The sequence below is a fragment of the Scleropages formosus genome, chromosome 14 (genome assembly GCF_900964775.1).
Source record: "Scleropages formosus chromosome 14, fSclFor1.1, whole genome shotgun sequence".
NCBI classification, from domain to species: domain Eukaryota; kingdom Metazoa; phylum Chordata; class Actinopteri; order Osteoglossiformes; family Osteoglossidae; genus Scleropages; species Scleropages formosus.
In genome coordinates, this window is record NC_041819.1 from 25,155,766 (window position 1) to 25,182,607 (window position 26,842).

The 26,842-nt window shown below is 54.9% G+C and overlaps 2 protein-coding genes across 8 annotated transcripts; one reads left to right on the forward strand and one right to left on the reverse strand.

Annotated features, from left to right (window-relative positions):
- Positions 1–530: 530 nt before the first annotated feature.
- Positions 531–4,693, forward strand: donson (DNA replication fork stabilization factor DONSON). Of its 2 annotated transcripts, none has more exons than XM_018747692.2 (10): positions 531–1,356; positions 1,666–1,743; positions 1,825–2,028; positions 2,131–2,309; positions 2,410–2,588; positions 2,674–2,791; positions 2,867–2,977; positions 3,054–3,252; positions 3,351–3,566; positions 4,425–4,693. In XM_018747692.2, exons 1-10 carry the CDS (start codon positions 940–942, stop codon positions 4,566–4,568), a joined length of 1,845 nt encoding a protein of 614 aa, XP_018603208.2. In that variant the 5' UTR covers positions 531–939; the 3' UTR covers positions 4,569–4,693. The 2 variants fall into 2 exon arrangements, with proteins under 2 accessions (XP_018603208.2, XP_029113656.1); XM_029257823.1 differs by having other exon boundaries at positions 2,173–2,309.
- Positions 3,327–26,842, reverse strand: sonb (SON DNA and RNA binding protein b). Of its 6 annotated transcripts, none has more exons than XM_018747684.2 (14): positions 26,695–26,842; positions 24,994–25,133; positions 24,559–24,748; positions 23,501–23,592; positions 19,851–23,006; positions 19,143–19,558; positions 18,738–18,872; positions 17,953–18,183; positions 15,362–15,472; positions 14,392–14,508; positions 10,940–11,087; positions 9,299–9,364; positions 9,079–9,194; positions 8,631–9,008 (listed from the first exon to the last, which is right to left on the reverse strand). In XM_018747684.2, the coding sequence occupies exons 1-14, from the start codon at positions 26,775–26,777 to the stop codon at positions 8,847–8,849; spliced, it is 5,163 nt and encodes a 1,720-aa protein (XP_018603200.1). In that variant the 5' UTR covers positions 26,778–26,842; the 3' UTR covers positions 8,631–8,846. The 6 variants fall into 6 exon arrangements, 5 of the variants coding, with proteins under 5 accessions (XP_018603200.1, XP_018603199.1, XP_029113652.1 ...); XM_018747683.2 differs by having other exon boundaries at positions 26,708–26,835; XM_029257819.1 differs by lacking the exon at positions 26,695–26,842 and adding an exon at positions 26,447–26,541.

Genomic DNA, 26,842 nt, shown 5'->3' on the forward strand with positions numbered 1-26,842 from the left:
CATCTACCTCATGAACAGCTAAATCCCCCCTAGGGAGTAAAGTGGTGCAATAAAGAATGCTATTTATATTTATTTTTCACATCATATCTCTTATTTACTTTCCCTTGCATTGTATATAACATACCCATAGAAACATATAATGTCTAGTGTCTATTTTGTGTATTGGGTACTTTATACTCTATTTTTCTTTTTATTTGTTAATCTTTTATCAGCCCACTGTACTTTTATTATCTGTGTCTTGCCGCTGTCATTCTGTCTGTGCTGTGGAAGTTTCTGTCACCAAGACGAATTCCTTGTATGTGTAAACATACATAGCAATAACGCTCATTCATTCATTCACACATTTTCAGAACCGCTTGACCCATACGGGGTCACGGGGAACCGGAGCCTAACCCGGAAACACAGGGCGTAAGGCCGGAGGGGGAGGGGACACACCCAGGACGGGACGCCAGTCCGTCGCAAGGCACCCCAAGCGGGACTCGAACCCCAGACCCACTAGAGAGCAGGACCCGGTCCAACACACTGCGCCCCCCTTTCATTCATTAATTAATTCATTCATTCATTCGAATATTGTACCGCCAAATAACCGACAATTACTTCCTGATCCGCCTCATAAATCACCGGACCAATAAACAGTCGCAGAGAATCGCAGCCCTGATTGGAGCGCAGCTTGAATCTTTCAGCCAATGAGAAGCTGAGCAGCTACACGAAGACCCGCCCCGTCAGCACGTCACTCGCCGTGTGTTTAGGCGCCAAATTCGCACGGCGGAGCTCGAGGGCAGGACCTCCTTTCGCAGCGTATGAAAGTACAAGAAAAGAGAGATTAATAGTGAGGCGTCAGCGGATCGATCAGTAGGTATTAACAGTGACACATATTAATATTATACGACGTTAACAGATATCAGTACCGCTGAGCGCCGCGCCATCATCATCATCATCATGTCCCAGTCGGACTCGCACTCGTACTCGCCGAGCTTCAAGCGGCCCGCGGACACGCTGCGCTCCCGCAGGAAGAGGACGCGAGGCGGCGCCGAAGGATCCGAAAGCTCCGGCGGCTCCTCCTCGCCGTCGTCGGTGTCAGTCACAGTGTCGCTCCCGGGGCTGCGAACCTCCTCCTCCTCCTCCTCCTGCCCCGCCGCACCGCCGCGAGTCGAGCCCGGCCGCTCCTCCTCGGCCGGAGGCCTCAAGCGACGCAACCCGTTCGCCAGCATCGGCAACACGGTGAGTCCGAAGAGGAGAGTCGCCGACGACGACGGCGCGGGGGACGAATCGCCCTGCGGGGAACGGCGCGGATCCGGGGGCGCGCAGAGCGGAAAGGTGTCGGAGCTGCTCGACCGCCAGGCGGCGGCGGCGGAGGTGAGGTGGGCGGGGCTTCGGGGCGCGCACGCGCGCACACACAGTACTTACACTTAACACCTTTTTGGTTCGTTTCCTTCTGTGTAGTTTTGTGCTACTTACACTGATTTACCCTTTCTTACAGCGAGGTATAGTACCCTACTTTACTGTTCAGGCCAAGTACTTTGACCACAGTTACTACAGCAGGAGGTGGGATTCAAACCTGTGTCATTTGAGCGCAGGGGTGGCAGCTGTAATCAGACTATGGCAGCTGCTGCCCGATGATGATGATGCTCACACGATATTGTACTGTGTTTTACTGTGGTACAGACTGCAAGCTGTGCGGCAGAGCTGGACTCCCTGCTGCCCAGCGCTTCGATGGCAGAGGGGGACGCGACCGTCACTGTGGTGAGGCGGCTCTCTGGCGCCTGCATTCGAACCCAGTCGGAGCCCCTCGGCTTCACGAGTTCACTGCTCTTTCGTACCCAGAGGTTCGAGGAGCCTGCGAGCGGCGCAGGAGCGCCCCTTGCAGCGAGCGCCGACTTCCCCCCCGACTGGAGTCTCAGGACTCGGTTGCTCATCACATCACCGCTCAGCTTCTCGTGGGCGGGGCACCTGAGGGCTCAGGAGGAGGCGCAGGGTGTGGCTCAGCACTGCCGTGGCGCGCACACACCACTGGGAGAACACATACAGGTATGGATTGCTCTCTCTCACACACACACACACCGCTGGGAGAACACATACCGGTACAGATCACATGCACTCACTCTAATCAGACTGTGTGTGTGTGTGAAGGACCCGCACTCCTGCTCCGAGCTGCGCTCTGCCTTCCACCAGTCCCTGTGCTATTGGCAGCATCCGTCGCTGCCCTGGGTGCCTCTGTTCCCTCGCTTGGGTGCTGACAGGAGCTTCGTGGGGAAGAGCGCCCCCTGGGGGCAGGACGAGGTGCTGCAGCAGAGCCTCATGGGTGAATGGTGAGGAGCGCCGCCGCCTCGTCGTCGTAACGGCGAGCTCGGGGAACGCGCGGGTGGGGCTGTGCCGTGTGACTGGAGCGTCCCCTGCTGGTGCCCACAGGTCGCTGAGCGTCACGTCGCTGTACAGCCTGGTGCGCGCGCACCTCTGCCCCTTCTTCTACCTGTGCAGCTACCAGTTCACCGTGCTGTTTCGCGCCACCGGCGTCAGCGGCACCAGGGCCATCAGCGCTGTGCTGTCGCCCACCACCAGGGGGCTCCGCGAAGCCCTGAGGGCCGAGGGTGAGTGCGTGTCCCGTGGCCCCGCCCTCTGCTTCAGGTCTTCGTGCGATCGGGCTGCTTGCTCTGAGTGTGTTGTGTTGCGCAGGAATCGAGTTTACGCTGCCCCTGCTGGAACGGAGGAGGAAGAGCAGGGAGCTGCGGCGCACAGGAAGGCTCGAGGAGGAGGAGGTGCGCAGCGAAGGGGGTGAGGAACCCCGTGCAGGGTGAGTGAGTCCCCCGCCCACCACACACACAGACAGACACAGAGGCCACGCTGAGGTCCGCTGGCTCTACTGCAGGGCTGAGGGGTGCGACGAGGAGGAAGACGACGAAGACGACACTTTTTCTTGGCTGGAGGAGATGGGCGTCCAGGACAAGATAAAGAGACCCGACTCCATCGCGGTCAAACTGTATCCTTCCACCGTCACTCTTAATTGCAGTTGGCTATGCGGCACTTGCTCCTTGACCCCCGACCCATGACCTCAGACACAAGGAGCACTCCGAGGTGCGAGTGGACCGGCGGCCCGAGTCCGCGCTCCTGGTCCAGGGTTCCGGCACATTCACGCTCCTCAACTTCCTCATCAACTGCAAGGGCCTGGTGGCGGCGGCAGGACCTCAAGCGGGGCTTCCCCCCACCCTTCTGGCCCCTGTTGCTTTCCGGGGGGCCACGCTGCACACGCTCAAGGTAAGCAGGGCCCACTGTCCACACACTGCTGTGCTCTGTGTGTGTGTTTGAAGCAGATGCTGCAGCGTTGTGTGCGCGTGTGTGTGCTCTGCCCCCAGGCACGCAGCATCCGTGCCAAGACCCGGGTGCGAAGTGGCTACACGGATGTGTGCAGCCTGGAGGTCACCGGACCCGTGATGCCGCACGCCCTGCACAGCCTCACCCGGCTCCTGCGGTCGGCCCAGGGGGGGCGCTTCTCGGTGGGGCTGTACCCTCACGAAGCCACGGCCGTGTTCAACACAAGCGTGTCGCTGCCCGCGACGGGCCGGGACCAGGTTCGAGCGCCAAGCCGACACGCTTAGCTCGATGCCGTTTGATCAGATGTTCATGTCGAGCAGGTCGGAGAGGACGACGCAGTCGCACTTAGCCTCCGCTGGGACACCGGGACACGTATCGTTTTCATTTCGCTTTGGTCAAACGCATTCACCTCCAACGCACTCGGTTGCAACTGTGTACTGGGACACCTCTCTTCACCCCGCAGTCCCATTTTCCCCAGTCGCCCACCTGGCACAGCAGCACGTAGTTTTGAGGTCGAGACCCTCCTTGAACGTGGGAAGCATGCAGCAACTCGTTCCACCAGGCAGGGAGAGGTGGAGCAGCTCAGAACTGTCACGTGGGTGACTGACTTTACGTCGATTTTCTCTGAAGCGACTTACAATGTTTATCAGTCAACGGTGTCGTAAGCCGAACCGGTTGATCAATCTTATAACAAATATTGACCCATTTATACAGCTGGGTAACGTTATTGGAGCTATTTAGGGTAGGTATCTTGCTCAAGGGTACTACAGCCACGGGTGGGGAGCTGAGGGGATTGGAGCCAGCAACCATCGATGGGTCAGTCTAAGAGCAGGGGGTCCCACACGTTGGTTTCGCAGAGGAGGGCGGGGAGAAGCGGCTTGTATTTTTTTTTACCGTGTTTACAGGGTCACGGTGCGAGGCGAGCCCCTGCTGAGGAACGGACATGACACCCATGGGCTGGACGTGGCGTTTCCGCCTCTTGTCCCTCAAGCCCCGGAGCCTTTTCTTCTAGAGGACCGAAGCTCTTCCGAGCCGACGGTTGTCTTCCTCTTGCGTAGTTCCGCCGCGTTCCCTCAGCGCCGCTCCTGTTCTCACGCCCTCCTCTCGTTGTCCAGGACGAAACAGAAGACCTCCGTCACTTGGGAGCCTCCGGTCTCTTGCCCAGCACCATCGAGCACCTGGCGGAGCCGCCCAGCCTGGGCAAAGCGGCGCTCAGACACCTGCACATGGACGACTCTGTCTGCACCTGGAGCACCTGAGGCCTGTGGGACGGTCTGCACAGCAAACCCACACCCTTCTGCAAGCGAGAACGCTGTCTTTTTTTAAATGAATATTCTGTGTGTGTGTGTGTCTAACTTTCGATGTGATTAAAAGGAAATTGGACCAAGTGCACGACCGTTCCTTCCATGACCAGCTGTGGAGCACCCTGCTGCGAAGATGTGCTCCTCACTGACAAGAGATCCTGGTTGTTCAGGACACGTTTACATGTATTCATTTAGTGGACGCTTTTCTCCAAAGAGATGTACATCTCAGAGAAAAAGTAAGAACTTGCGTTGGCTGGGAATCGAACCCAGGGCTCCGGCCGCGACTGAGAATTGTATCTGAATCACCGATGCTTATTATGCGTTGGTGACACGGTTGCTGTGCGGACCAACGATTTAACACAGGGTGACGTTTGAGGACAAGTTGTGTACACATACAGTGCCTTGTTCGGGGATGTGTAAGAAGGGAGGACGAGCAACAGCAGCTTTCGTTCTTCAGAAAGAAAGCTGTGGCATCAGGCTCCATTGAATGAGTCCAGGAGCTATGTTGTCCGGGGCTATATGCCCCTGGTAGGGTCTCCCATGGCAGACAGGTCCTGGATGACAGACGAGACAAAGCGCGGTTCAAAAACCCCTTATGAAGGAAAAATCAAGGCTTTCGTTTACCCCGCCCGGTATGGGGTCACCGGGGCCCCACCCTGGAGCCAGGCCTGGGGGGGGGGGGGGGGGGCTCGCATGCGAGCGCCTGGTGGCCAGGTCTATGCCCACGGGGCCTGGCCGGGCTCAGCCCGAAGCCATGACGTGGAGCCGCTCTTCGGTGGGCTCACCACCTGCCGGAGAAACCGTAAGAGGCCGGTGCATTGTGATTTGGGCGGTGGTCGGGGCCGAGTGCCCGGCCGACCCAAACCTCGGGCGCCAACTCTGGTTTTTGGGACTTGGAATGTCACCTCACTGGCGGGGAAGGAGCCTGAGCTGGTGCAGGAGGTTGAGAGATACCGTCTAGATATAGTCGGGCTCACTTCCACTCACAGCTTGGGTTCTGGAACCACTCTACTCGATCGAGGGTGGACTCTCCACTATTCTGGCGTTGCCCAAGGTGAGAGGCGGCGGGCAGGTGTGGGCTTATTAATAGCCCCCCAGTTCAGCCGCCATGTGTTGGAGTCTACCCCGGTGAATGAGAGGGTCGTCTCCCTACGCCTTCGGGTCAGGTCACGGTCTCTCACTGTCGTTTGTGCTTATGCGCCTAGCGGCAGTGTAGAGTACCCGGCCTTTTTAGAGTCCCTGGGGGGCGTGCTGGAAAGCGCTCCCACTGGAGACTCTGTCGTTCTACTGGGGGACTTTAACGCCCACGTGGGCAGCGACAGTGATACCTGGAGGGGCGTGATTGGGAGGAACGGCCTCCCTGATCTGAACCCGAGTGGTGAGTTGTTATTGGATTTCTGTGCTAGTCACGGTTTGTCCATAACGAACACCATGTTCATGCATAAGGGTGTCCATCAGTGCACTTGGCACCAGGACACCCTAGGTCGGAGGTCGATGATCGACTTTGTAGTCGTTTCTTCTGATCTTCGGCCATATGTCTTGGACACTCGGGTGAAGAGAGGGGCTGAGCTGTCAACTGATCACCACCTGGTGGTGAGTTGGATTCGATGGCGGGGGAAAAAGCTGGACAGACCTGGCAGGCCCAAACGCATAGTGAGGGTCTGTTGGGAACGTTTGGCGGAGGCCCTTGTCAGAGAGGTCTTCAACTCCCACCTCCGACAGAGCTTCAACCAGGTCCCGAGGGAGGTGGGGGACATTGAGTCTGAATGGACTATGTTCCACACCTCCATTGTCGGGGCGGCGGTTCGGAGCTGCGGCCATAAGGTCTCCGGCGCCTGTCGCGGCAGCAATCCCCGAACACGGTGGTGGACACCGGAAGTAAGGGATGCCGTCAAGCTGAAGAAGGAGTTCTATCGGGCCTGGCTGGCTCATGGGACTCCTGAAGCAGCTGACAGGTACCGACGGGCCAAACGGAGCGCGGCTCTGGCAGTCGCCGCGGCAAAAACTCGGGCTTGGGAGGAGTTCGGTGAGGCCATGGAGGAAGACTTTCGGTCGGCCTCAAAGAGATTCTGGCAAACCGTCCGGCGACTCAGAGGGGGGAAGCGGTGTTCCACGAACACTGTTTACAGTGGAAGTGGTGCGCTGCTGACCTCAGCTGAGGATGTTCTCGGGCGGTGGAAGGAGTACTTTGAGGATCTCCTCAATCCCTCCGACACGCCTTCCGTAGAGGAAGCTGAGGCTGGGGACTCGGAGGGGGACTCGTCCATTACCCTGGCTGAAGTTGCTGAGGTAGTCAAAAAACTCCTTGGTGGCAAGGCTCCGGGGCTGGATGAGATCCGCCCCGAGTTTCTCAAGTCTCTGGATGTTGTGGGGCTGTCTTGGCTGACACGCCTCTGCAGCATTGCATGGAGCTCGGGAATGGTGCCTCTGGACTGGCAGACCGGGGTGGTGGTCCCTCTTTTTAAGAAGGGGGACCGGAGATTGTGTTCCAACTATAGGGGGATCACACTCCTTAGCCTCCCTGGGAAAGTCTATGCCGGGGTACTGGAGAGGAGAATCCGACCGATAGTCGAACCTCGGATTCAGGAGGAGTAATGCGGTTTTCGCCCTGGTCGTGGAACACTGGACCAGCTCTATACCCTCACTAGGGTGCTGGAGGGTTCGTGGGAGTTTGCCCAACCAGTCCATATGTGTTTTGTGGACCTGGAAAAGGCATTCGACCGTGTCCCTCGTGGCATCCTGTGGGGGGTACTTCGGGATTATGGGGTTCAGGGCTCGTTGCTACAGGCTGTTCGTTCCGTGTATGACCGGAGCAGGAGCTTGGTTCGCGTTGCCGGCAGTAAGTCAGACCTGTTCCCGGTGCATGTTGGACTCCGCCAGGGCTGCCCTTTGTCACCGATTCTGTTCATTATTTTTATGGACAGAATTTCTAGGCGCAGTCAGGGAACGGAGGGTGTCTGTTTTGGTGGCCGCGAGATCTCGTCTCTGCTTTTTGTGGACGATGTGGTCCTGTTGGCTTCATCAAGTCAAGACTTGCAGCGTGCACTGGGGAGGTTTGCAGCCGAGTGCGAAGCGGCGGGGATGAGAATCAGCACCTCCAAATCCGAGGCCATGGTTCTCAGTCGGAAAAAGGTGGATTGCCCCCTCCGGGTTAGGGGGGAGTTGCTCCCGCAAGTGGAGGAGTTTAAGTATCTCGGGGTCTTGTTCACGAGTGAGGGAAAAATGGAGCGGCAGGTTGACAGGCGGATCGGTGCGGCGTCCGCAGTAATGCGGTCATTGTACCGGTCTGTTGTGGTGAAGAGGGAGCTGAGTCGTAAGGCGAAGCTCTCAATTTACCGGTCGCTCTACGTTCCGACCCTCACTTATGTCACAAACTCTGGATCATGACCGAAAGAATGAGATTGCGGATACAAGCGGCAGAAATGAGTTTCCTCCGCAGAGTGGCTGGGCGCACCCTTAGGGATAGGGTGAGGAGCTCAGTCACCCGGGAGGAGCTCGGAGTAGAGCCGCTGCTCCTCCGCATCGAGAGGAGCCAGTTGAGGTGGCTCGGGCATCTGTTTCGGATGCCTCCTGGACGCCTCCCTGGGGAGGTGCTCCGGGCTTGTCCCACTGGGAGGAGGCCTCGGGGCAGACCCAGGACACGTTGGAGAGACTATGTCTCCCGGCTGGCCTGGGAACGCCTTGGGGTTCCCCCAGAGGAACTGGAGGAGGTGTGCGGGGAGAGGGAGGTCTGGAGTACTCTGCTCGGACTGCTGCCCCCGCGACCCGGCCCCGGATAAAGCGGAGGAAGATGAATGGATGGATCAGGCTCCATTTTTACGCTTTTCTCTAAAGCGGCACGAGTGGGACTCAAACCTGTAACCTTCACAACTGACGATGGCACTGAAGGCACGGTTTCATGAGGGTCATACACCTTTCTGCAACACTGAACGTCAAACTCCACTGCACGCCATCTCCAGGAGTACCGTGCTGTGTTTCTACTGCGGTGAACAATGCTGACACCCTGCTGAAGGGGAAGCTGAGCTCACTGTCATATTGCGCTTTATTTGGTCAAGAAAGAAAAGCATGCTCACAGGAGGGAGGGTGTGTGGTCGAGGTCCTCGTGACCATGTTAAAAAGAGGTTAAAAGACCCTCGGCGTGAGACCGTTCACCGAACAGCAGTTCGAGCAACAGCGCCACTGTTGGGGGGGGGCGGGGCGGACACGCAGTCTCCGTGTGAGACCCTGCGACGGTCAGTCGGTGGACGTGGCTGCGGTGAAGACGGGACCGCTGTGCAGACTGTCCCCCGACACCTCGCCCATGGCCTGCAGAGCCACGGTGGCGGCCATCGCCTTGGCGTGCTTCTTGTTGGGACTGGCGGTCTGGGGCTGGTAGTCGGTCCCGTTCACCACCACCTGCAGCCGAGGGATACGGTTAGTAAGAGAACTCGCATGCAAATGCGCGGAGACACACGCAAACGGTCACCTTGAAGAGGAAGTTCTTGCGGTGGTCCGGCCCGCTGTGGTGCACCATGACAAACTCGGGAGGCGCCCATTTCTTCTTGTTGCAGATCTCCATGAGAGCGGAGACGGGGTGTTTCCCTGTGGCAGAACAAGAACGCGAATGCGGGTTGGGGGGGTGGTTACTCTCCGCAGGGGGTGGGGCTGCACAGCCTCATGAAGTGAACCGCTGAGAAGACACTTACCGAGGAGGTCCTTCATCACCACCAGACTGCCAGATTTCTGCATCTTCTCACCCTCGGCCACGAGCCCTGGAGAATGTGCGCGCGCACGCACAAATACACACAGCATCGTTTGTACATTTCTCTTGTATAGGGAAACACACAACCCTGAGTGACGTTTTGTTCATAACTCAAGAGTCACTGACCATTGAATCGCAACCCATCAGGTGGGAAGAGCAGTCACCTCCCCTGGATTCAAATACTGCTGCTATGCTGATGATACCCAGCTCTTCCTCTCCTTTCCACCTGGTGTGTCAGACATCTCTGCACGCACTGCTGCCTGCCTGTCGACATCTCTGCATGGATGTCTGATCACCACCTCCATCCGTCCCTACCTCACAACTGACTCTGCCCAACTACTAGTCCAGGCCATGGTGACGTCCCGTCTGGATACTGCAACTCTCTCGTGCGTGGCCTTCCTGCTACTGCCATCAAACCTCTGCAGCTGATACAGAATACCGCGGTACAAACTGCGTTTGACTTGCAAAGCGTTCCCATGTATCGCCTCTACTCATTTCTCTGCACTGGTTTCCTATCGCTGCCCGGATCAAATTCAAGACCCTGGTTATTGTCTACAAATACGTCAATAGAACTGATCCCAGGTATTCGCAAGACTTGATCAACTGCTAAACCCCAACCGGACCCCTTCGCTCGTCTACTTCTGCTCGCTTAGTGGTCCCGTGCAGGAAAGGTAAAGCACGGAAGTTCTTGGTTCTAGTTCCGTTGTGGTGGAACAACCTCCCCCTCTCACTCAGAACTGCTGAATTTCTGTCCACATTTAAAAAGGGTCTGAAAACTCACTTTTTTGGACTCACTTCATCCACCATCTCAAATTCATGTAAGGTGTACATGTTCATGCACCATAAATTGAAGATCATACCTAGATAAACCTTTCTGCAACTACTCCTGTATTGTATGTAAATATTTGTCTATCTCAAAAAAAAAAACCCTCCTAGGAAGGTGATCAGGAATCATCGATATTGAGTTTGATGCAGCTACTCGTGTGATGAATGTTGGTTCATATGGTGGAAAGAAACTAACTGCACTTTAAGAGATACAAATGTGTGATTAAGTCTCTTTCTGCTGCTGTAATGAACACATTGTATTTTCTACGAGATGAACGTCACTTTGGAGAGAAGTGTCTGATAAATGAACAGATGGACATGTATTTTTATGTGAAGAGGTACTGCACCAAAACGAAACAAAGGGAACATCCATTGATACAGCAGTGATACAGTAACGATACAGTACCGTGTACCTGTGCCACCGCTCACACCACACTCTCCAGGGTACAACTGCACGTGTCATGAGCGCTTTACTCTGCACTCTTTGGCTGGATAATTTTTACTAAAGCAAGTTAGGGTAAAGTACCTTGCTCAGCGGTACTATGGGAGGAGGTGGGATTCAAACCTGCAATCTCAGAACCCGAAGGCAGCAACTCCAACCAGTGTGCCAGGGGTTGTACCAAATACTCGCTCGACCTGACCAGGAGCCGTTAACGAAAGTGCGTACGTGCGCATGAGTGAGTAAAAAATACATTTGCACTGAGCCTCGTCACACTCTTGGGTGTTTAACACAACTCGGTTCCCTACGGTCAGCGCTCACCTTTGCGGTCCGTCTTGAAGTCGATGACAATGGGCTCCACGGTCCCCTCTCGGTACTTGCCCAGCCCCTCGCCTGCACGCCACCCCATCTTCCTCATGAGGAACTCGCCCACACCGCCGGACACGGGTGCGGCCTTCAGGAACTGGTCCTGGCAATGCGGGGCGGAGACAGACAGACAGACAGAGACAGAGAGAGAGAGACGGTAGGAGGAGACAGTCAGCCGTTGCTCGGCCACAGCTCCACGGGCAGCACGCGGCTCAAGAGCCCTGAGGGCGGTTTTGAGCTTTCACGCACACGCTCACGCACACACAGACACACGTGCACGCCTGAGACAGAAGTGTGGGCGGGGCTCTCGGCCTTGCAGCCGCCCTCATGCAGCCCTGCGGCCGAACTGAGGGGCGTCTCGCGGCCCTCGACCCGAGAGCTGCTGAAGAAAGCGGCATGGGGCGGGGTCCTTTTCAAGCTTAAGTCCCTCCTCCGCCTGTGGGTACATGGAGCTGTGCCACCTGTGCCAACCCTTGGGATCTAAACTAGCGTCAGGCGGCATGCAAGTGAGGGATGGAGAGTGTTTGAAGGAGCCTTTCGCTAACTGCTCTGCAATGGGTGTGAAGATCAGTGTCTCTGACAGGCCTTGCTGCAAGACGGCGCCCACGTAGATAGACAGTCACACGGGGAGGAGCGAGAGAGCGAGAGAGAGAGAGAGAGAGAGAGAGACAAGGGTGGTGTTCACGTACGTACCTTGGCCCCTTATCAGCGGCCGTGCATCTGCTGTCAAAGACAGGGCCTGACAGTGACCATGGCAACAAGGCAGCTACAAGGACTGACCCTGAAACAAGTTTCCATACAGAGGGGTGAAAGTTCACAGTCACACTGTGAACCTCCACCCCTCCCCCACATGCCCCTCCCTCCCTCCCTCCCATACCCACATGGCACCAGAGTGGAAGGCCCCTCGCTGCAAGGGCTCGGTGTCGGCTAACGGCGCACGCCGCCACTCGCACCCGGAGCAGGGGTACCTGGCGGTCTACGCTAAGAGCTCCGGACCGCGGGCACCAGACGGCCCTGAGGAGGAGCGCTCGGAGAGAAGAGTCAGTCCAGGGTGCGGCCCTCCACCTCCGGAGCGCTCCGGTGGGACGTCATCGCGTCTACTTACGTCCGTCTCCTTCTCGCCCCTCTACTTTAGCAGAGAGACCCCAGGTGGACGGGCGGGAGCCCCTCCTCTATTGCACCTGCTTTGACAGAAGGTCACACAGAAACACGCGTGTCACCGTGTCCACCAGGCGCTTCGACACGCCGGAGAGGGGCCGGCTGGTTGTGCGCGGAGCACAAACGCACCGCTCCCTTCGTGAAGCTCGTGCCCTTTCTCTCAGGGATGTACCGTGTGCTCTGTTGCCGTGGTGACAGCACTAATTGTGGATGCACTGGATCTGCTGCGAAGTGACCGTGTCCGTGAAAACCGGAGCCCGAGACCACACCGTCACTTGGAGGAACTAGCGAGAGCACGCACCGGTGGACACGTGGGGACAGCGTGATCGATGCAGCCAGGGGTGTTGCTGGAGCACAGCGCTTACAGGTCACAGGACCTGAGCACCAGCGGTCTTTTTTAGGTCAGGGGCTCTGACTGTGCATCCATGCGTAGGGAGTATAAGAGCTAACGTTAGACTCCAAAGAACTGGAGTAATAAGTGCTCAGAGAAAGTAAACAGATTTGCAGGCACAAGGAAATATATGTACAGTCTTCCCTCGCATTACAACAACTGGTGCCGACGAGCCCGTATGAACCCGATAATCTGTAGCCTGGAACTCACTCAAGAAATGTCTCATGCCTGGGAAGAAATTTTGAGCCAAAATTAGAACCTTCATGATCTCTCCCTCACAGGAAGTGGCATCTCCCCGGCATTTCCACTGATTCGTACCCATAACCGTGTGCAGCTTACAAGCATCTCTCGGAAACTTCGCGAGCCGTCATCTTCGCGCAGTTGTGTATCCCGTTGCGTGTTGTGTGTGTGTTTAAATTGCGTATCGTGAGTCCGAAGGCAAGCAAAGTTCACAGAAGGTGATATGAGCTGACAAGGAAAGGAACGCCTTAACTAACACTTTAAAACTTGAAGCGATATAAAGGCAATATTGTTACAAATGACTGCAATTTAATTTACCAGCAATTTATCAATGGCACCGATATTTACCAACAGCTCAGCAGAGGTATCGCTCCATTTACAAACTCTCTTTATCTGCAGTTTCGGTACAACCGCTCTTGGCTTTTGATATCCAATTTTTCGTTTATGGAACAAAAAAAAAATATATTAAAAAAATCTATATAATGAAACCTATACAGAAAAATGTGAACATTGCACACGTGAAGCAGAAGTACAGTAATGTATTTGAAGCATCTGCATTCAGATCTCTGCCTGTTGGTGTGCTGGGAATATGAGCGTTGCATTATGGCAAGTACATGAAATTCCACAGGAGCGTGTTGGCCGTACCGAGCGTGATAATTGTACGATTGCAGAAACAGCAATGCAGCAAGCAGTAAAAGTTGAGCTGGTGGTTTTTCGGGTAGATATGCACACTTTGGCAACAGTGCGCAGTTTCAGAAAGATGTTCAGAATAAACACAACATGTTCAGTGGATCCCCGCTTAGTGGGAAGTTCCTCGGGGCAGCAGCGGCAGCAGAAAACTGCCGTGTATTTTCCGAACGCAGCCTGGAAGCAGGGCAGCAAAAATTAGCGTAATGCACTTTGAGCGTTTTCGGAAATGTGTGTTGCTTTGGAGAAAACGGTCTGCTAAATAAGAAATGTGTTTTACATTGTGCTGATATCATGACTGATTTCAGCGATTTTTGGGAAAATTTGCATCGGTTTTCAGGGGGCTGGGAAAACATTATTGTTTCTCATTTAAATAATGGGTTAGAGGCTTTCGGTTTCTGAAAGCTCGATATTCACACCGTTTCTAGGAATGGTTTAATTTTGTTACTCAAAGGATGCCTGTAGTTACAGTATTACCTTAAAGGCTGCATTACATATCGTTGTACGCTTGGATTTCAGCATGATCTTCTCCATGTTTAAAAGACAGGAATTCTGGACGTGTGATGGATGTTTGCGGCCCAGGAACAATTCAATTAATGGTACCGAGTTCATTGTAGGAAAGCTCATCTGACAAGCTGATATTCAGGAATGAAGTACGCTAGTTATGCGAGGGAAGCCTGTATATATACTCTGTGTGTGTGTGTGTGTGTTTACAGTAAACACAGCTAGCAGAGTACATGTTGTAGTACGACTGTTCACACAACTACTGTACATGTCAAGGTGCCTGTGGCTGCTCTCTGACCAAACACAAATGATGCTTCACACGTGAGGCCTGATGCCATGGTGGCATGTGCTGTCTGCTCAGGGGACAGCGTGCCCAGCGTGTTCAGTGTGCTGCGATGGGTGCGAGGAGCAGCACGGCCGGCATTACCTTCTTCACCCAGGCTTGCGGGCCGCTGCTGGACAGCTCCTCTGAAGACAGCACCTGGGCGCCTGTGGATCCCGTGAACAGACCGGGGATGGAGTTGGACTGGGCCCAGGCGTCCACCTGAGGAAGGGCGGCCGGTTCAAAGGTCAAGGGTCAGGCCCTGGGACAAGCTGCACCATATTTGTACACGTGGGCTTGGTGTAAAGCAGGAGCACCCCCTTGGTGAATTGCGAAGGCTGGTAAGAGACAGGTGGAAGCAGGGGCTTTGAGTGTGTGCCAAGGACCCCCAGTTCAGCAATGTTGTAAAGGTGTCCTGTCCTCCATGGTCCACGGTGACCCAACGGCACATTGAAACTGCTCTGGTGTGAAGAGCAGAGGGCAGCAACTGGGCCCAAAACAGCCAACGCTGAACACAAGCACAGCGGGAACGACTCTTCTCTCGCACCTGCGGACCGAAGGCTAATTTTCTCACGTGTCCCTTGAAGTGTAGTGTTCTGCCAGATGGTTCCGGGCCGCGTTTCAAAGATCCGACTCAATGAGCACTTTGCCGAACAACCGCCTTCCATTGTTGTTGTCAGCACAGATTGTAAGGGGCAAAAGCACATTTTACGGCCGCTGGTCACACAAACACTTGTCATTGAGAGACGAAGGTGTGCAGCTGGTGCAGCTGCAGGTCCAGGTCACCTGGCCCGTCCTCACCAATCCCGTGCGACCGCACCACGGAAGGTGGGAAAACAAAAGAGTAGAAAGCATTGTGGGCTTGACCAAGAGCACATCTTCCCTGGGTTGGCGTTCCGGGAGCTTCGTGGTGCGGTGCCTCTGTGCCACCTGTCCCCCCAGGTGAGTCTGCAGTGATTTGGAGTCCAGGGGAGGCGCAGTGTCTGGAAGAGTGTGGGCGAGCAGCTAACACACGCATGCACGCACACACACGCAGCCGCCGCAGGGCCGAGCTGCTGGGGGTGGGGACACTCACCTGCTCCTGCGCCCGACTCAGCATGCAAATGGCGTTGACGTCAAAGGGGTTCTCGGCCAGCCGCTTCTGCGCCACCGCCCTCTCGCTCACGGCCAGCGTGATGTCCACAGGCTGGAGAGAGAAGGCCACGAGTCAACGACAGCACACGGACACACATCGCCCTCGTCTCCTGGACCCGGGATCCCCGAAGGCGTGGTCGAAGGGGGGTCCCTTCCGTTTGCAGGAAGAAATGTGGCGACCGCTCCAAAGGTGAGGCGCAGTAGAAATGCTGGGCAAGGCCAACGTCGGTGAGCCCGACCTCTACAGCCGGGATTCGTCGGAGAACACAAAAAAAAAAAAAAAAAAAACCTCTTCAGACAAAACTTGGGAGAGAAGCAGAGTTTCACTTCACCACTCAATGTATTCGCGGTCACATCTTGGCTCGGACATTGGCGGCCCCGCGGTCGCTGGGCGGAGCAAAATCAACGCAGCGGTCGACGTTGGCTAGGCAAAGCGAACTGCGCTCAATGATACCGTAAACAGGGCGAGAACTCAAAATGCCAGACGTCCTGTACTGGCCACGCAGGATGTTAACCATGCTCAAAGACAGGAAGGGCCGACGGTTCCCCGTCCCCCGTTCGCAACGCTCCACCTTCTCACGGATACCAGCAATCGACTGCCACAAACCAATGTTTGCGAGTGTCCTGTGGGGAGTTTACCAAGGCTTTGGACACCTCATGACTGAGTGAAGTGGATGAGAGCGGTGCCACTGATCACCTGCATGGGCGTGCACGCACACGCACACGCACACGCGCGCGCGCGCGCGCACACACACACACACACACACACACACACACACCGAGCAGAACACAATGCAAACGCTCAGTGTTGACAGGCAGCCTCCTGCTGCGGCTTCCGGCTCCAATCACACGGAAAGCAGAACAAACAAAGTCCACATGAGTAATTGTAGGATCTTCCTTTAATAATCAACATTGCAGTATGTACAAAGCAAACAAAATAACATCTAGTAACTAAGAAAAGATCTAAAATGTCATTGAATATAAAGTGGAACAAGCCAAATGAGTGAGTACAGAGGGGGTTCACTTCTACAGGAATGTGTACGACTACATCATAGATATACAGTTACTAGAGCAGGTGTCAAAGTCCTTGTGAAGGTCCTCCACCATCCGGCCTCTGATGAACACACAACTCACGCAGGACTGACTTGACGTCTGTCACCAGCCACGATGCTTGCAGTCGGCTGACCCCTTCAACCCAATAACTCTACGCTGCACTGAATCTCCTGCCCCGTGAGGGGAGGTGGATGGCCAGCTGCCACGTGCAGGACCTCCCTTGAGGCTCTCGGCCATTGGGCGTGCGGACCTGCTGTAAATGATGCCGCTTGAGCTCCGAGCCTGCGTGTGTGCGTGCATACATGCGTGTGGGGATGAGAAGAGAACGAGACACCCTCAAAGTGAAAGCTGAGGGAGCCCGAGTCGGGTTTGGAGCTCAGGGTCCTGCAGGATTTGGAGATTAGTTTTAGTTCGTGCCCAATTTCCATCTGAAACCAGGGAAGCTCAGTAGTTCTGGTCTCCCAATGACTTCGGTGAAGGTGGCAGAGCCCTGTCCCCCCCGTAAGCAGAAAACCACAGTAAGCACGTGGGGGGAAACCCTGCAGATAAAGGAGGATAAAACACACACACACACACACACACACACACACACACAGAGGGCAGAATGACATGCTTCTCCTTGTCTTCTACACCATCTTCCCCAACTGTGGAGCCGAGGGGCCTTTCACAACCTACTCGCTTGGGGGGTGGGGGGCGCTTCCACACGGAGCGTGTCGGATGACCGACATGGAACAGCCACATGTTACAGCAGCTCGGAGGTTTTTGTGTGAGGACGAAGAGCACAGAATGAGCCAGGGGGCATTCCTCTGAGTGACACATGACACCAAGACAAACCAAGCGTCTTACAGGTGTAGTGTGGTTGCTCTCGCTGGTGCATGCTGGGAAGTCGGAGTACTCGACAAAAAAAAAAAAAAAAAAGCCGCTGAGCTGAGCACTCACTGACACGTTCACTTAATCAGCAAAACGTCCAAGGAAATAAAAACAAATTCACATGGAGCAAACAGGAAAGGTCTGAGACTTACTCAAAAAAAGAAAAAACAAACAACCCCCCCCCCCAAAAAAAAAGAGGGAAAAAAAAAAAGGAAAAAAAAATTCTTCCTGTTTTCTTACCGATTCGCTCTTAGGCCAGCACCACCTCATGGCAGGTGTCTTTGGAAATGTTTCTACAGCATTTTCACCCCAATTCAACATCATGAGATTACAAAATAAGATGCAAATCAGGTCGCACACTAATCCATGATAAATTGACTAGACGAGTTGGGGCTCCGCCACTTCGGATGGCCCACTACACACTGCTCGTGAGCAACACGCAGTTTCCAGTGCAGCACGTAAAGGTGTTTAGGGGCCTGGGGGCGGGGCTCATCGGTACATGGGTCATTCGGTCCATGCTGGCAGTGGGCCAGCCTGTGCCTAAGAGCTGCTGCCGCCGCCCTGGGCATCCGCAGCAGCGAGGGAGCGAGGGGGAGGGGCGTTTCCCACCTGCAGCGGTGCGTCGGGGAAGACACTGTCGCTCTGCTTGCCCTCTTCCTCCGCTACGGCCCCCGCGCTCGACGAAGCGGCTGCCTTGTCCTTGTCCATCTTCCTGTCCACAGGCACCCACTCGCCGTAAGCGCCCTCGTTCTCCTTCCTGCGGTGCTGCGAACCCGATGACACGGGGAACTCCTTGGCGAAGGCTGCCTCGGTCCTGGTGGCTGGTTTTGCTGAGGGGTTCTGGAGGTTTTGGGGGTTGTCGGTGGAGGCAGGGGTGGGCGGGGCGGTAAAGGGGGAGGGGCGAGGGGGGAGGGTTACTGCAAAATCAGGAAAAACAGAGATGTGTCCAACAAGATGAATGGTTAAGGAACGCCTGCCAACAATAATGCCAAAAAAAGTTCACTCTTCAAAATCCACTCGGCTGCTGCAGTCTGTTGCCTTGGCACAGCATTGCCACCCAGCAGGATTGGTCAAGTCGACACGCTCCTTCCACCACCTTCCACTAGAGCCTCCATTACTAATGACCACTCCTGCTGGGTGGCAATGCTGTGCTCAAGGAGCATTTCCAAAGGCTGAGGTTCACCTGGACCATTCACCTGGTTGAACACATCTCCCAGCAGCACTCACATCACACCACAGTGAGCAGCTATGGTAACTGCTAACTGCTACTTACTGTGTGCCGGCTGGTAGCACATGGACGCTTACACATCACAGCAAGGCATGAGACAACAGACAAACGGACAGAGGAGAACACCACGTGGACACTGAAAAAATGTTCACAAGTGAAGCCTTACACTGAGACTGAAGGAGATGCCCTTGTTCTCCCGCAGGGCCCCTCCACCAAACGGCTTCTCCTCCTCCTCGTCGTCGGACACGTGAGGCTGCGCCACGGCCATCTCTTCCTTGCTCTCCGCGATCATTTTGCACTTCTGAAGGGTGGTCACATGCAAAAAAGGGGAGGGCATCATCACTCCAACATAACCCCTCGGCATTTCCCCTCAACACGTTTCTCAGCATGCTAAAGGCAGAGTCCCCAAACAGAGATGGGAGGTGCCTAGTATTTGAAGCTTGTACTGCTCAAATACCAGAGGCTTCTCACCACCAATGAGCTCCAAGAGAAACCTAATTAGTGATGTGGAATGAAGATCTTTCAAGAAAAGATCTGAAAAGTCCCAGCTTACAGTCCCCCACTCCCTCACCTCTGTCAGCTCCTTGATGCTAATGCTGTTAGCTTTCTGCGTCACCTTCCTCTTGACCTCCTCGATGTTGGCAGTGTTGGGCATGGCCGTGGGGGGAGGCTTGTTGGTGATGCTAGGCAGTGCAGGCATGGCAGGCATGCTGCCAAGAGCACCCATGTTGGTCAGGGCGGCAGTCATGGTGGCCGCCGTCATGGTGGCCATGGCTGCGTTCATGCTGATGTTGGGCATGCCCATGGGCATTCCCATTGGGAGGTTCATGGGCAGCGGCAGGGGAAGGTTGAGGGGGGAGGGGACTGGGGTTGGCAGGGGCAGCTGGAGGATTGCTTTCGGCCTCAGGCTCTCGGGAATGGGCATCCCGGCCTTGGCACACATGGCAGCTGCGTTGGCCTTCGCAATCTCCAAAAGCTGGTCTTTGTCTGCAAAGGAAGACAGCACATCAACGCGGTCAAGAAATACAGTGAAGAGCACATAAAATACCATACGGTCACCAAAAAGGCCAACCTGAGTTGTAAAAGAATGAGCAGCGCGGAAGCCGTTGGCACAAACTCGCAGAGTTGCCTCCTCAAAGATGAGGACGTAGATGATATTGCAAGCATTTCATAAATGTGGTGTTTCATATATGTGGTCTTACACAAACATGCCACACGTGAGGCAGTCCTACTGATGTGTGTGCGAGGGCTTCATAAACAGCCATGTGCGATGACGTACCGAGCTCCGTGAGGCGGGGTGGAGTCTTGCTTGCGCTGCGGCGGGTGCGCGAAGCGGATCTCTTCTTGCGCAGGATGAGAATTGGCGAGTGGCTTGGCTCCCGCCTCCATCTGTCCCTTCGATCGAAGGAGCGACTGCGAAAACCGCCTCTCCTTCGACGGGACAAGGAGCGAGACCTCCTGGACCGTGACCGCCGAGCACGGTTTGCAGAGCGGGACCGGGACCGCCTCTTCCTGGTAGGGGAGCGAGATTTTGAGCGCTTGCTTTTCTCGGCTGATTTTGACCTCTTCCGCCGAGCTGGCGACCGGGACTTGGAGCGTTTGCTCCTCCTTGGTGACCGAGACTTTGAACGCTTCTTTCTGACAGGCGATCGGGACTTGGACCGCTTTCTTTTGGTGGACCTGGACGTAGACTTTGACCGAGATTTTCTTCTCTTTGTTGTTGACTTGGACCTCGATCGTCTTCTCCTTGCCGGAGATTTAGATTTCCTCTTTCGACTGCGGGATCGTGACCTTGATTTTTTCTTCCTACTAGGAGACTTGGATTTGGACTTTTTCTTGCGACTGGCAGATTTTGACTGCGAACGCCTTCGTTGTGACGACGAGCTGGACCTTGAGTGCTTTCCTCGAGCTGGAGACTTGGACTTCGATTTCTTCCTCCTTGAAGGAGACATTGACGTTGAGCGTTTCCTTGCACCCGGAGATGCTGATAACCGTGCTTGGTTTGATAAACTTTCCTTCTTACTTATTGATGGGGACCTGGATTCTGAATCCAGTTTTCCAGTGGGTGTCTGACCCTCTTTTGACACTGAGTGTGATCGTGAACGCTCTGATTTTCTATCTATTTCTGAGCAGTCTTGGTCAGCAGATCTTGACCTCGTCCTTCTTCGCCCGCTGGGACACGTTACGCGTGGTTCGAGTTTTAGGGCCTCACATGAAGCCACATCCGACTCTTCTGGTTCCACACAGATTGATTCACACGGCCTTTGGGACTGAGGTGAAATGGAGCCAGACCTAAACTCAGTTAGATGTTCCATATCCTCGGGAGCATTTTCTACGTGCTCAGTGCTCTCGGGGACACGTGGTTTGGAGATGGCTTGTGAAGGACTGTCGGAATGCAAGTCCTGTGCGGTCAAAGGCATCTCAGGAGTAAAGCACTTCTCAATCTGTTTAGTCTTTGGGGATTTACATTCTTCTGGCAGTTCTCTAACTGTAGCTTCTTCAGCAGAGGGGGAATTGTTCACCCCTTCTGCCACAGGGTCTGCTTCGGAACTAACACCACTGTCCTCCAGGAAGGGGACTGGTCTCCACGCTCCAACAGAAGCCAGGACTGTACCATCAGCGCCGTCTCCATCCACACGAGATTCTGTTGGAGTTTCCTCTATCATAGTGCATTCCTCCACGTTGAGCATTTGAGGACCCACGTCCCCAGAAGGTCCATCATCCTGTCCAGGTTGCTCAGGACTCTGATCTTTTTCCTGCACTTCAGCAAGGGGAAGGTCAGCGTCACACCATTCTCTGGCAGGGGTCCCCGATTTTGAGGCACCCTTTTCTTGTGGGGGGACGAGGCTCTTCTCACATGATTGCACATCTCTCGACACAGATCTAGATTTGGACTTAATCCTAGTGGGAGACCTAGATTTTGAATGCCTGTTCTTTTTGGGAGACTGGGACTGTTTTCGACCCCCTTTGTGAGAATCAGATCTTGACCGATGATGTCTGATGGGAGAGTGGGACTTTGACCGCCGACTACGGCGAGGTGATGAGGTTTTAGATCTCCTGCGCCTTGCTGGCGATCTGGACCTAGAACGCCTGGACCTCCGTAGCGAACGAGATTTAGACCGATGCCTTTTAATAGACCTTGATCTTCGTCTCAGCGACCTGGACCTAGATCGTCTGTTTCTCCTCAGTAAGGACCGAGACCTAGAGCGCCTTAGGATTACAATGGATCTGGACCGAGTTCGCCTGGTCCGCCTCACAGACCGGGACCTTGATCTTCTTGACCGTGACACTGACCTCCGTCGGCGCGATCGAGACCGGGATCGCCTGCCCCTCCTTGCCGATCGAGACCGTTGGGTGCGTCGACGTGATCGAGATCTCTTTGACCTGGACCGTGACCGCCTGCGCCTCGACAGCGATCGAGAACGAGACCTTCGCCGCCGTACAATAGACCTCGATCTCGTGCGGCGTCGAGATCTTGACCTGGACCTTCGATTCCTTGTTCGAGACCTGGAATCTGAACGTCTTCGCCTCCTAGTAGACAAAGACCTGGACTTGCGCCCTGAGCGTTTAAGGGAAGGAGATCTAGACCTGCGTCTACCAGAACGAGACCTAGACCTCTTCTTCCTAGGACTACTTCTTCTCTTGGAAGTCGATCTAGACCTCCTCTTGGACAAGGAGCGAGCTTTGCGAGAGCCCTGTTTGTCAGTGCTTCGCTTCTGACTCTGGGAACGGCTATGACTCTTTTGCAAAGGAGCGCGGAGTGGCACCGTGCTCGTTAACTTCGATGGTGACCGCGACCTCGATTTGGATCGCGACGCCGAGTAACTTTGTCGCTTCATTTCATGCCCTGCTTCTTGATTCCCTTTTCCATCTGCTGGCATGTCATCGTCTGCCTTGGCAGGAGGCTCCTCCTTGTGCGTGTTCTCAAGCTTGGGGATGATATCAGGCAAATCCTGCTTTGTGGAAAAATTCCCCTGATCATCATTTGGCTCAGATGCCACCTCCAGCGGCATGCTGGAAGTTACCTTCCCCTTCTCTTCAGTGGCTGCAAGGCATGTCTCTCCACTCTTGGCAGTGAAACCTTCCCCCGAGCCTTGAGCACAGACAGAGTTGCCCTTCACAGGCTCCACGTCCTGCCCTGAGGTCATAGGCGACATTCTTTTCTGAAGCTCCTGTGAAGGGACTGCGGGTGAAGTGCTCTCTCGGTCCTTTCCCAGGGCGACAACAGGGAAAGAAGCGGGTGGCAGTTTGGAGGGTGGCCTCAGCTCTGAATCCGATTCCGACCCAGAAGCAGAAGTGCTCTCCGACCTGGAGCGAGAAGGAGATTTTTTCTCCTGCTTCTCCTCCTCTTTCTTCTTCTTCTTTTTCTTTTTCTTAGCCATGTGTCGCTTATGCTTTTTAGTTTTTCCATCACCCTCTTCCATGGGTTGACCTGCTAAAATGTCAAATGAAACAAGTGAAATATGAAGCACATATGGCAGCCCGCAGAACCAATATAGTATGTCACTCAAGTATATTTTCAAGTGATGTTGTATTTACATTAAACTAGTTGTATGAGAAGCACCTCCCAAAAGGTAAAAATGTGCAGCACTTTAAGGTAAGACGACAGCAAGCAGTAAACAGTTTCACGAAAAACGCCTTATACTGACATGTTCTCCCACTTGTGCAGAGAAAGACTTAAGACACTTGTGCGATGAACATTGGAACATTAATGAACACTGGTTCATAAAGTGAAAGTAACTAACTGTACTTAAGAATCACACGTCTGCAGCTATATCTCCCTTTCTCCTATTGTAATGAATCCACTGTATTTTCTATGAGATGTACATCGCTTTGGAGAAACCCTCCTGCTAAATAAATAAATGTAAGACGCGGTCATGTTTTTTTCAGCTGTTCTCTCCTCAGACTGGTAGCGGGAAAAGCTCTTACCTGCTGGCACGTTCCCAGCTGGTTCCTGAGCAGCGGCACCTTCCTCTCCTTCTGCTGCGCGTTCCTTGCTCGACTGGCCCTGGGTCTTCACCCTACAAGAAAGACACCGTGCAGAGCCAAGACGACACGAGACTTTGTTAGCGTGCAGGAACGAGAGCCCCATCAACCAGGGTCCTTATTTCAGCAGTTATGTGTCAACGGCGCACTGTGTCACACGGGCAAAAGAGCACATGGAGGAGAAAGACTGTGAACTGGTTCGCCATTCCATTCCACGCTTTAATTCTTGTGTAAAACAATTGTTCCCTGATAAAATGTTAAGGATTCAATTCATTTACCACAGAGCGCAACAAACTTTTTAGTTATGTTGACTTTTGCATTACTTATGATTGTTTAAAGTTTACTGTTTACAAAAATACTACTGATTCTTCAAGTGTCGGTTTTTGTTTAATTTACTTTACAGCCACTGGAAGATTCTAAAAGGCATCAGAACATTCTAGAAAATACCAGAACATTGTAGAAAGCATCAGATCCTAAAAGGTACTGCAAAGTTCGGTGCTTGGAAATCCATGCCAAAAATTTCACAAATGCGGAATATTTTCCTAAGACCCGTCATACAGCACTAATGAACTGCAGAAGTGTGTTTACTGTAACAAAACTGAACGGAACATACAACAAAAAATGTTCTTTTGAAATTCTGAGAAGGCTAACAGATGCCTATTCATTGCACTAAATTCGACACGTGAACGATAAAGACAAACAACCGCTTTTAACATAAATCTCACTGAGATCGACAGCTACTCTATTTCCGTTGTGTCCTCAATGAGTTTACTTTTATTTCTACCGATAGCAGTTGACGCCGTGTGCGACGCCGGTACGAAGGCTGTTGGGCAGGATGGGCGACTCTTCTCTAGCACGTGTCCATTTCCCCTCTCCGCGTCCAACACAGCGCGAGGTGCGGTACGCGTGGACGCAGGGTTCCACCCCAGGGGCCAGGGACGTTAGGGCTGTCGCACGCGAGCCCGCGTCCTGGGTCCGCCTCCCCCGCCCGGCTCGCTCACCGGACCGGCGCCTCTCCGCCAGACTCCATCCCTGACTCGGAGCTGCTCTCCTTTTCTTCTTTGCGCTTCTTCTTCTTCTTCTTGCTTTTGTGCCGCTTGTGCTTTTTGTTCTTCTTGCGCGGCGTCTCGCTGCCCTCCTTGCCAGGGGTGGCTTCAGCAGTTGCTGCGTTCTCCAAGGCTCCGGCATCCTCTGCAAAAGGCAACGCCCACAAAGGAGATGAGCACGTTCATCACATCCATCACGTCCACCACGTCACCGCACCTCCCGCAGCATAACGGAAAGCCGAGTTATTTGTTCCCACCCAAACAGGATGTGGAGTTCCGAAGGCCGAAAGAGCACCGAAGAAGTAGGATGCGTGCAGGTGACGGACAGTAACGCTCATCGAGGAAAGTCTACAGCAAAGCAAGCGTGTTGCGGAATGGGCCCCGACGCACCTAGCCGTGGCTTTCCGGCACTCTCCATCGTCTCCTCCGCGTCTCCGTGGCACTCCATCGCTGCGGCAACCTCTTGCCCAGGCCCCGTCTTGGCCGGAGGAGTAGGGACGCCGCCGTTTGAACGTCCTTCGCCGGTCACTCTGGAACACAAAGAGGACCTCGGTGAAAGCAGGCAAAAAGACGACGCCGACCTTAACCGCTTCGTGCCGACGAGCCACACGAACAGGCGTCCGCATCTTCAGCGCGGCGGCGACACCAAGTCCCCCGGAGAAGTTCCGTAAACTGTCCTCACAGGATTTGCACGTGTAGCTCAGTAACAGCATGCAGCACGGTCCGCTTGGAAAAGTAAAGCGATTATTTCCATTTATTCATTTACGTGACACTTTTCTCCAAAGCGACTTACGCTATTAGTCCACCTACAGTTACCGACCCACTTTATACAGCTGCGTCACTATAGGAGAACAATTCAGGGTAAGTACCTTGCTCAAGGGTACCACAGCCGGAGGGGGAATCGAACCCGCGACCTTTGGGTCTAAAGGGCCGAGGGAACGCGACATGACCGCCGCTGACCGCCGCGGCACCCGCCCGGTGAGTTTCGCCCCAGCGTGCGAAAGCGACCAGAGCTCCAGGTGGGCTCCCGCGGTGTCCGCCTTCACCTGTAGCAAGACTAGTAGCGGTGAGCAGGAAGGGCGCAGTCCGCGCAGACACTGCACACACGGTAAATACTAGACCGGTAAACCCGCTTCGACTGAAACAAGTTGCACAACAACTGCGGCGGGAAAGCCGGAGCACGTGAGCAGTTATGATCGAAAGCGCCGGCATCGTTCGTTCGGTGCGACCCGCGCAAACCTCCCCGCCCTGCCCCGTCCCGTCCCATGGGCCATCATGCCATCCCATCCCATCTCATCTCGGACCGCGGCAGCGCGCCGTGCCCGCGAGCTGCAGTACCGCGAGCCACCGGCGCGGGTCCCGGGGCGCAGTCCGTCGTCGAGAGAAAACGGTAAATCAATAGCAAAAAGAGCGAAAATAAAGCGAAGCGCGAGGGCTGCGAAGGGCGGTCCGAAGTGTCGCGATAACGCCGTTAAATTAAGCGCATCGTCGAGTCCCATAATAGCAGAGGCGAGTACAACAAGCGTGGCCCGACGACCCCGCAGGGCCGCGCGCGCGCGCGACCAGCAGTAGCAGTAGCAGCAGTACCACGAACCGCGACGCCGTACCATATACATACGCAGCAGAGCGCAGCAGAGCGCCGCAGCGCGCCGGGCTATGGACCATGGTCCGAGTCGCCGGCGCCAGTAGCGGTGTGTGTGTCAGAGCGTGTGTGTGAGCCGCGGCCCGGCAGCGGCGGCGAAGGAGGAGGACACAGCGCCGCGTTCCGCTCGCACGCACACACGGTGACGGTTACATAACGGGCAGAGAAACGGCTCAGCGCCTCACACTCCCTCGCACTCACTCAGACCTCACGGTCCTCCGCGGCGACCCGCTCAGCTCCGCGTCCGCCGTGAGTCCCTGCGTCGACGAGCACGCGCTCATGCGGACCGTTTGACAACGAACGGACCCGCGAGACGGACACAAAGGGCGCGCGCCGGGCCCCGCGCGAGGCCTGTTCCACCTGGCCGCACGCGGTCGCTCGCCACACAAAAAACGCACCGCCGCGCCGTCATCCGCGAGCGCGCACGCGCCCCCCTAGCGTGTATTTACCCGGAGTGCTGACCTTCGTCTTCTATCTCCCTTATTTTGTTCATGACAAAATCCCGGAAAATCTGCTCGATGTTGGTCGCCATGACACTGGGGGGCGAGTGGCGCGGTCCTCCGGAATCCCAGCATGCAACGGAGGGTTCTCCGGCCC

What these genes read in the sequence shown, in the direction of transcription:
- sonb (XM_018747683.2), bottom strand. Translation starts at nt 26,820, where the DNA reads ATGCTGGGATTCCGGAGGACCGCGCCACTCGCCCCCCAGTGTCATGGC. An exon ending in TGAGTCGGGCGCAGGAGCAG is followed by an intron (nt 14,509 to 15,361) that starts GTGAGTGTCCCC and finishes GCCCTTCCTCAG; the next exon opens with GTGGACGCCTGGGCCCAGTC. An exon ending in GCAAGAACTTCCTCTTCAAG is followed by an intron (nt 9,009 to 9,078) that starts GTGACCGTTTGC and finishes CCTCGGCTGCAG; the next exon opens with GTGGTGGTGAACGGGACCGA.
- donson (XM_018747692.2), top strand. Translation starts at nt 940, where the DNA reads ATGTCCCAGTCGGACTCGCACTCGTACTCGCCGAGCTTCAAGCGGCCC. An exon ending in GACTCCATCGCGGTCAAACT is followed by an intron (nt 2,978 to 3,053) that starts GTATCCTTCCAC and finishes CCATGACCTCAG; the next exon opens with ACACAAGGAGCACTCCGAGG. An exon ending in CCACGCTGCACACGCTCAAG is followed by an intron (nt 3,253 to 3,350) that starts GTAAGCAGGGCC and finishes CTCTGCCCCCAG; the next exon opens with GCACGCAGCATCCGTGCCAA.